Raw genomic sequence first — 9461 nt, 5'->3', positions numbered from 1 at the left:
GTGCCAACACAGCTCTTTCCAGGCATTTTTCTTTTTGAGACAGGGTCTCCCTTATAGCCCCAGCTGTCCCAGAGCTCACTATGTAGGCCTTGAACTCACAGAGATCCACCTGCCTCTGCCTCCCAAGTGCTGGGATTAAAGGCATGCACCACCACGCCCGGCTTCAATATATATTTTTAATTGAATTTTTGTGCATTGAGCCATAATTCTAGAAGGAAAACAGGAGTCAAGGTATTCATGTGGAGGATTTTATTGATGCTTTGAACTTGAGGAAAGGCCATACAGTTCATTCTTCTGTGACATCTCCATCACTCTCTAAAACAAAAAGGATTTAGACAGAAGTGATAAATTGTCCTGAACATGGCACGCACCTGACATCTTCACCATTACGTAGGCCCATTAAAACATGTATTGCTGCACATGGTGGCCCACACCTGTGATCCCTGCACTCAGGAGACCGGGGCAGGAGAATCACTGAGAACTTGAGGCCAGTTTGAGGCCAGTTTGAGTTGCATAGTGGATTCCAAGCTCGCCTGACCTACAGAGGAACACCTGGTCTCAAAACCAGAAAAAAATGGCCTAAAAGGACATAAGAAAGTAGGAGAGAGAGAGAGAGAGAGAGAGAGAGAGAGAGAGAGAGAGAGAGAGAATAGGAATTGGAAGAGGCTGGGAGAGGGGTGAGGAAGAAGGAGAAGAAAGGCAAAGGAAAGACAAGAAAGAACCTGCGGAAGCTTGAACTAATCTAACGAGGAGTTAGAAAACCTTTCAGCACACGTAGCACTTGCTCTTATGAGAAGGAAGAAGAGTTTTCCACCTTTAGTAAGTTTGAGAAGAAGAGCATTATGGCATAAACACATCTTGGAAGGATTTCAGACAGAAAGTGAAGATGTAAGAATTAAAGAAATGAAGAGAAATGAGAAGAATTGGGAATCTACTAACTTCCCTACATGACTGAATTTAGTTAGTATATAAGGAATTACGGAAGACCGTCGTTAGCTGGCTTTCCTTTGCATTGGTTATCATGCTGCTATTACACTGACCTCTCTGGCCACCTTGGCCACCTCTGCCACCTTGGCTACCCTGGCCAGCCTGGCCACTTCCATGGCCTTGGCCTCCTTGATCATCTCCTCCTTGCTGGTTTCCACTCTGATGAGTCTGGTCTCCATGGCTGTTACCACCAGAGCCTTGCTGACTACCTCTCTTGCCTTGTGGTCCTTGGAGGTTCTGAGGCTCGGTCTGAGGTTCATCTGGCTCTTCTTCATTGAGTTGACTGGCTGCTTGGGAGAGAGAAAACACATACGTAAAAGAGCAAGAATAGAGAAAGAATTGCCTTGAGGTTTATAAGATAAAAAGTCTACCATTGAAGATATTTTACTGGCATAGATGGTATTAGGTAGTGACTATGTCTAGCATCTAGTAAACAACAGGCACAGCAATCCTTACTATGATGTGTATACATAGGTCATCAAGCACCTTTTGTTTGCACCATTCCAATTCACTCTGCTTCTCTTTTGATGCATCTGCCATTATTCTATATTGCTATCTATTCTGAACTTGGACTTGGCATGCTAAATATGAAATCACCCATATGCCACCATACTTCTCATAGTGTCTGAGAGAAATTATCATGATACTGTCTAGTACCTTGACACCAGTCTCATTGAATAGGGGAATATCATCAGCTATGCTGTCCTCAAAAGCAAGACAGTCATGGAATAGCCTCCCTCCTCATTCCTCTGTAGCTTCCTACAAACTGTTAATCTAAAACTTACTGAACACAAGGTATAAGTAAACCCACACACATATTGTTTTATTTATTTTGTTTGTTTATTGAAACAGGATATTATATAGACCAGGATGACCTCAAACTCACTATGTAGCTGAAAATGACCATGAACTTCTGATCCTCCTGCCTCCATTTCCTTCCTATATTCTGGGATTACAAGTATGAGACAATATGCACAGCCACATACACCTTTCTTTTGTAAACTTCTGATACTTAGAATTAAATCCAAGTCCTTTTCATCTCTCTTTTTTAAAATGTGTTTGTGTGTGTGTGTGTGTGTGTGTGTGTGTGTGTGTGATTTAGAGAGACAGAGAGAGAGAAAGAGCTTTCTATGCACATGTGAATGCATGGGTGTACAAGGTGCAAAGAAAGACCTCAGGTGTCCTGTTCTATCATGTTGCACCTTATTCTTTTGATACTGGGTCTCTCACTGAACCTACAGCTAGACTGACAGCCAGAAAGCCCCATTGATCCTCGTATCTCTGCCTTCCCAGTGCTGAAATTACAGGTGCATGTCTGAATACCTGACTTTATTTGAGTACTGGGATTTCAACTCAGGGCCTCATGATTGTGAAGCAGGTGCTCTTAGTCACTGAGCCATCACTCCAGAGTCCCGCTCTTCCATCAACTCTCAATCGTTACTTTATGACCCTGTGATCATTACTCTTTCTCACAATCATTCTTTGGTAAATTAGTATTATTGAATTGCATGCCCTAGACATGACAGATTCTGATAGTCAAAGGCCGAAAGAGACAATCTGCGCCCTGAAACTGCTGTTCCTTCCATTGTGTTGTCAGGTCACCAAAGAAATTATTATGCTAATTCCTTGTTCAAAATTTTTGTCACTCAAACAGTGTAGCAAAATCGATTTGCCTTTCACAACTTGGTACTAGGTCACATTTCAACTTCTCTACTTACATTTATTCCAACCATATTGCTTTTCAGTGATCTAGGGTAATGAATGTATGGATAGGCAAAAACGCATGCCGAGATTTTGCTGTGAATTTTGTTATGCTTTCCGTCAGCCTTCCAGGTTCCAAGGCCAGATTCCATGCCATCTCTGGTATGAGTTCATGAACTTTCAAAACTTCCTTGCCTACTTTTCTGACCCAAGATTCGATTCTCAGATTCTGAGTCCCTTGGGAAGAGTAACCATGCTCCCTTTAGCTCTGTATTCTCAGCCATGACAAAAGGGCCCTGGCAGGGCCATAGTACATGCAATTTTTTATTGAATTAGTACTGGAGATGAGGTTATAAATAATCAAAGCATTTCTTTCAGGAATCCCCAGATAGGAATTCTGTCACAGTGGCAGCCAAGGCCAGATTCCTTGGGCAAAATAACAAAAAAAAAAACAAAAAAAAACAAAAAAAAACAAAAAAAAAGAACTAATAACCCCACGCTGAATTTCAGAACGCTAAACCCAAAGCAAATTATTCTTTTTCTTCCTCTTTTTTTTTCTTTTGCCTTTTTTTGTGATTTCTATAATACAAAACTAAGAACTGTGTATTAAAAATGTGGATAAGGGAAAATTTAAAGTTAAACATGATTTTCTAATCTAAAAAGAAGAATTGTAGAGTGAACCAGTAATCCAGGAGTTGCTAGAATCCATTTAGAAAAAATTCTCAGTGACTTGACTAAAATTGAAATAGCTCACATGATTGTTGAAGCTCATCCTCTTGACCAGCTTCTGTAAAGACAAAACAACACAGACACAAAGAATGCAATTAAAAATGATAGTATCAACTGAGTGGAAAGAGCATTGCAAAACAAGGAACTAGGAGGAAAAAAAATCCTTAAGCCTAAGGGTTTTATATTTTGGGAGAGGATTTTTTTGTTTTTGGTTGCTGGTGTTTGGTGGGATTTGGGGGGTTTGGGGGGATTTTTTTGTTTTGTTTTGTTTTGCTTTTTGAGAAAGGGTCTCCATGTAGCACCAGCAGATCTGGAACTCACTTATGTGGACCAGGCTAACCTGTATCTCACAATGATCCATCTGTCTCTGTCTCCCAAGAGCTGGAATTAAAGGTGTATGCCACCAAGCCCTGCATAACTTTTGGGAGTTTTGTGTGTTTGCTTGTCAGCTCACTAGAGATTGAACCTAGGGTCTCATGCATTTTCAGCAAGTGTCCAACCACTCCTCTACATCTCTTTCTTTACTATTCGCTTTGAGACAAGGTCTTGTGAAGTTGTCCAGACTGTACGTGAACTTACTTTGTAGCCTAGTTAGGTCGTGAATACATAAGCTCCACTAGCCTTAGCCTCCAAAAGGGCTGGGATTACAAACCTGTAACGTCAGGCCCAGCTCTAAGGCTTGCTTTAAACTACACACTTGTCCATTAATTCTCTGACTGGATGCTGTTATTTCTTTGGTGGAATAGCTTATATCCCATTCGCTCTCTCATGTACTGTGGTCCTCTGCTCCGACCTCCTCCACCTGTGCTCTTCAAACTAACTTCAGTGTTTTTCATTTGAACTGTACACAACTAATAATGGGTTTAACATTCACATGCTCTTGAAAAATTAGCAAGTAAGCTTTGAATTCACAATGGAAGAAGAAATAAAATTCAATGATAAGGTTACTGATTGAATAACCAAAATAATTAAGCAAATTTTGTAATATTTTTATGCTTCGAGTGAGTTATATGTCAATGACATCAAAATCTTTGCATATGTAAGGGGTTTGTGTTCCTCCATTGCCAGTCACTGTCTGTAGGAAGATTTAAATAAGATAATTTATAAGTGTGTGATGTGAATGTCCACTGCTGATATCCAGAAACCTTTTAGACATCTGGCAAAAGGGAGCCCAACGTGAAAAGGAAGGAGCTAGTTCACATTTAACACTATGGTAGAGAACTACTAAAACTTTTGGGGGTTTGCATTCTTCTTGGCCTTTTGGTAATCCATAAACACAATTTTGTAAATGACAAAAAATAAGAAAAGAGCATATTACATTGTGAAGAAAAACGGAACATATCTTTAAGTAAGAATTTACCTTGCTCTTGAAGTGAATTTTCATCATCTAGGATTTTAAAAGAAAAAAAAAGGCATAAGGAAATAAAATAATAAAATCCCTGAGAGAACTCTTGGGGAATGTATAAAGATTTATGAATATGTACACAGATATGCACATATATATGATGTACATATATATGGTTTGGATACAATATAACATTTCCCAAATTAGAATGCTAGTCCTAATCATGGATTCTTGACAAGGAGTAAAAAGAAAATCAAACAATTAAGTTGCTTCTTACACAATGAAATGGCAAGTCATCATCTCAATAATGTGACAACCTGAATAGAGAATATTCAAGAATCAAACCATCTGTAGGCTAAGCAGCTCACTACCTACATTAACAATTTTCACTTTGCATCTTGATATCTGATACCATTATAATGAGCAGTTAAGAACACTGGCTGCTCTTGCAGAGGACCTGGGTTCCATTCCCAGCACCCATAAGGTGACTAACAACCATGTGTAACTCCAGTTCCAGAGATCCAATGCCCTCTTCTGACCTTTGTGAGCATTGTACAACACAGGTGCACTTACACACATGCAGGCAATATGCCCACAGACATAAAATTAAAAATTGTAAATAAAGTTTTAAAAAATATAGATATGTCATTCATCTCTATATTGAACAGAGCCATAGATGAATAATTTGTCTTTTACTTTTAGTACATATAGTCTGTCATTGTTACCCTGTTATTCATTCCTAGAAAGTTATGCTCGCTATAAATATTTGTCTGACAAATAGTTTCACTTTCCATGTTGTGCTTTAAAAGAAGATGGATTATATCAGAAAGAATTTAAATAGTGCTTGCTTAATATCAAAATTTCTTTAAAAAATTAAAATTTAACCAAAATTCTCAATAGTTCTAAATATTCATGTATTTTTGTGATGGAAACAAAATATCTAGGTGAAATTTAGATGAATTATAACATTTTTTACTCAACTTAGATATCCTATTTCATGAAAAAGAGTGAATGTCTGAAGTCCACATATGTGCAAATAGTAAACATTACATCATGAAAATGCTGTCATAAGATTCTGGCTTAGAACATCGACCAAGTTTTTCAGAGATAGATTTTTGGAAAGCAATGTAGAAACTAATGCCTCCCCTTTTATTGACCTACTCTCTGAATAATAATTTCTGAAAAAGATCATCCTATTCCATGAATTTCACCCCCATTTCTCCCTTCTTACCATCATTGACCCTCTGAGCTGAGTTCACGGCCAGCAGGGCCATGGAGAGCAAGACCAGCAGCATCTTGACGGCAGCCATGGTGTCTCTCTACTTTGGTGCTGTAGGAACCTCAGACACAGCCTCTATAAAACCCAGGAGAACAATGCCACCTTGATGGCCATGGGGTGGGCACTTCCCTTTATATCTAATTCTTCATTTGTGCCTCAGCCAGACTAGCTGAATTAAACTAAAGAACTCATCATGTTCCTTAAAAGAAAACCAGGAATTTCATCAGGTTCTTTGAAACAATGGCTCATTCTCCTCTTCTGTTAATTCTAAGTGTTACTAATTGTGTTCCATGTTTAATATTCCATCTACAACTGTGGTTCTCTGTTCTATTACCAGATCCAGCACTTTCCAAAGTGCCAATTACTTCAGGACTCTTTCCTACAGATTGAGCCAACAGAATCACACGGAAATCAAAGAATAAAATAACAGAAACATAGTCACCAGATGAAAACAAAAAGGGGTTAAGAAAAACCAGGGTAAGTTATCATACATGACTTGAAAAAAACAAAAGTAGTTGCCAATAAAAGACCAAAGCCAGTATCAGATTCCAAAGACTGCAGCTATTCAGAACTGAATTGGTGAGTTGAATGGACTAATAAATATTAAAACTAAAAATGATCAGAATAAGGACTGAATTGGAAAACACTACTTTGTAAGACTCACTCAGTGAATTAAAGCCGTTCAGCTCGGAAAGAGAGAAGTATAATTAAGCACACAAGTTATTCTTAGTTATATGTAACAAAGAACAATTTCCTTTGACTACTTCCTGAAGGTCCAAAAAGAACTATTGATTTATAAAAGGAGGCCATTTTGTTGATAATATAAAAATAACTCCTTGGAATGAGTGAAATTCTTTTACATAATTTGTATTCATTTTATTTTTATTTTTATTAAAATTGAATGTAATTTTAAATCATTTTAATAATTTAATTGTAATTCTTGCCTCCTAAATTTTTAAATATAAGAATGAACCTATGAAAATTATTAATACTTGAAATAATTTACTTGAGTTCTCCAAGAAAAATTAATTTCTTATCACTGGATGTGCTCAAACATGAAGGGATTTGTAGTGTATAAAAATGAAGGCTCATTGGGTGAATTATCTCTCCCATAGTCAATGGAAGAAAGGCTTCTTTTTACTCTGCATGGAAATCCAAGCAGTGGTATGGCTTTTCTGGTCTCTCTTAATTACTAAAAAATAACCTAATAATTACTTTGTCACAAAACATCACTCAAATTCAGTACATTGAAATATACATTGAAATGTCCAATGAAATGGGGCATTTTCATTATGTCCTGGCTGCTTTTCCTCCAGTCAGCTGAGGCCTTCTGAGAAAAATGACCTGACATCTAGACAGTAGGTGTCTTCAGCATTTACCTAGCCTTTACTCCTTTCTCTCTCTCCAAGCAAATGTACTTTCCCCTTTGACTATTCCTCCTAGTCATCAGCAAAAAGACATCAAGGCCTCTCCTTATACCTTTTCATGTATTAATTTGGTTTTGCTTTTTTTTCAGGATATTTTCCATTTTTCTTTCACTTTACTGCCAAACTTAATTTTTATGTCTATGTGTCCTTCTTTTTCTTTCTTTCTTTTTTAATTCATGATAGATATACCGATATATAGATGATGAATAATAGATGATAGCTAGATCAATAGATAGATGATGGATGATGAGTAAATAATAGATGATAGATAGATAGATAATGATAGATGACAAATGATATAGGTGATAGATGATAGATAAATAATAGATAGATAGATAGATGATAGATAGATGATGATTGATAGATGATAGATGATAGGATGATGGATGGATGGATGGATGGATGTATAGAACATAGGTCATAGAGGTGATAAATAGAAAGTTAGATCGATGTCAGATGCCTACATGATACATAAATGGATGACTGATGATATAGATGATAGAGAGATGGTAGATAGATACAAAGATATATACATAGATAGATAGATAGACAGATAGATAAATGGATGACAGGTGATAGGTGGATGATAAATGATAGATAGCTAGAGAGTGAGAGATAGATGAATGGATGAGAGATGATGAATAGATGATAGATGGATGGATAGATAGACCGATAGATGATAGCTAGATGGCAGATAGGTGGATGGATAAGTAGATACATCATAATATTTATCACGCACTTAATGTGTACTAGGAATTGCTCCAAATACTTTCATGAGTAGGTACTAATCCTCTTGACTTTAATGCACTTCAATTCTTAAAATACTTATTTATTATATTGCTATAAAATTTAACATTGTGCATAAAGGAACTTGTTTCACATTTACATTTACTCTTCAAAATTTTGTCCCCACACCTTCCCAATTTCCAGCACTTTTCCCTAAATGTCACTGAAATCTTCACAGTCAAAATTGTGTTTTCATTCTCCATTCTACTGACACTTGCAATAGTTTAATTGTTAAATATGCTTCAACGGCTTATGTATTGGAAACCGGCTCCCCAGGAAAGCCAGCTATTTGTAGAAGATGGTGACACTTTTAGGCAGTTGGGCCAAATGGGGGTTCTCAAAGTGTAGGCTGCATATCTTTGAGGAGGATCTTGGTACCCCAGGCCCTTCTTCACTCTTCTTGTGTTTTTGCCTTGAGATGGACAGCTTGACTCCACTGCATGCTCCCACCACTATGGGCTGCCTCGTCATAAGTCTGCAAGCAAAGGGCCTACCAGTCACAACAGAACCTCCGAAACTCAGAGACAAATATACCTTTTCTTTTGACAAATCGATATCACAGTTATTTGTTACAGTGATGGAAAGCTGAGTAACAGAGTTTCGTCACCTCCTGTGCAGATTAGAACTACTGTGTCTCTGTCACCAGACACTTCAGCTTATAGATTCCTACCCAAGTTACCATTTTAACTTTTATAATAAAATAACCCATGGGAAAGCCGAATCTTAGCATGATATATGTCACATTGCAATATGGTTGCATTTGAATTTTACAGCTTTATGTGCTGCTACTCTGTCCAATAGTGATATCTGCGTAACCAAATTAGCTTCTTCATCACTCCCTGGAAATGACATACATTGTCTTGCCTTTATGCCTTTTTTATGGTTTCACATCTTTAATATGCTGTAAGTATGTTTTCTTACTCCTCCTGGGATATAATCTAAGGCATTCTTTAAAAATTAACTCCATTGTGATTTATCAAACTATTCAATAAAATATGAAACCAGTCATAAATATGAATATGAAATCAATGTCATAAAAATTTAAATAAATAAAAATGAACTCTAACATTAATCCTTTTGAGAAGCCTTCTCTGAGCAACCTCAGAAAGAATTTAATCAAGAACCTTGCAATTTGTGGGCATGACCACATATATGTCTTAGAAGAGCTATGTAAGTCTGGCCACATGCAACTATAACTATGTTTAAG

The 9461-nt window shown here is 37.2% G+C and overlaps 1 protein-coding gene across 2 annotated transcripts; it reads right to left on the bottom strand.

The window, feature by feature from the left end:
• Positions 1-234: 234 nt before the first annotated feature.
• Positions 235-6158, bottom strand: LOC103738751 (anti-sigma-I factor RsgI). 2 transcript variants are annotated; one of them, XM_008838873.2, is made up of 5 exons: positions 5994-6158; positions 4778-4804; positions 3443-3475; positions 1041-1277; positions 235-315 (listed from the first exon to the last, which is right to left on the bottom strand). In XM_008838873.2, exons 1-5 carry the CDS (start codon positions 6070-6072, stop codon positions 287-289), a joined length of 405 nt encoding a protein of 134 aa, XP_008837095.1. In that variant the 5' UTR covers positions 6073-6158; the 3' UTR covers positions 235-286. The 2 variants fall into 2 exon arrangements, with proteins under 2 accessions (XP_008837095.1, XP_008837096.1); XM_008838874.2 differs by having other exon boundaries at positions 1041-1274.
• Positions 6159-9461: the final 3303 nt, after the last annotated feature.

Source organism: Nannospalax galili, unplaced genomic scaffold (genome assembly GCF_000622305.1).
Source record: "Nannospalax galili isolate Female #2095 unplaced genomic scaffold, S.galili_v1.0 scaffold859, whole genome shotgun sequence".
Taxonomy (NCBI): Eukaryota; Metazoa; Chordata; class Mammalia; order Rodentia; family Spalacidae; genus Nannospalax; species Nannospalax galili.
This window is presented reverse-complemented; position numbering and strand designations above follow the sequence as displayed.

Excerpts from the sequence above, each read along its gene's own strand:
- LOC103738751 (XM_008838873.2), bottom strand. The coding sequence starts at position 6,072 with ATGGCTGCCGTCAAGATGCTGCTGGTCTTGCTCTCCATGGCCCTGCTG. Across the intron at positions 4,805-5,993 it reads AGCTCAGAGGGTCAATGATG|ATGATGAAAATTCACTTCAA; the intron begins GTAAGAAGGGAG and ends TTAAAATCCTAG. Across the intron at positions 3,476-4,777 it reads AAATTCACTTCAAGAGCAAG|AAGCTGGTCAAGAGGATGAG; the intron begins GTAAATTCTTAC and ends TTGTCTTTACAG.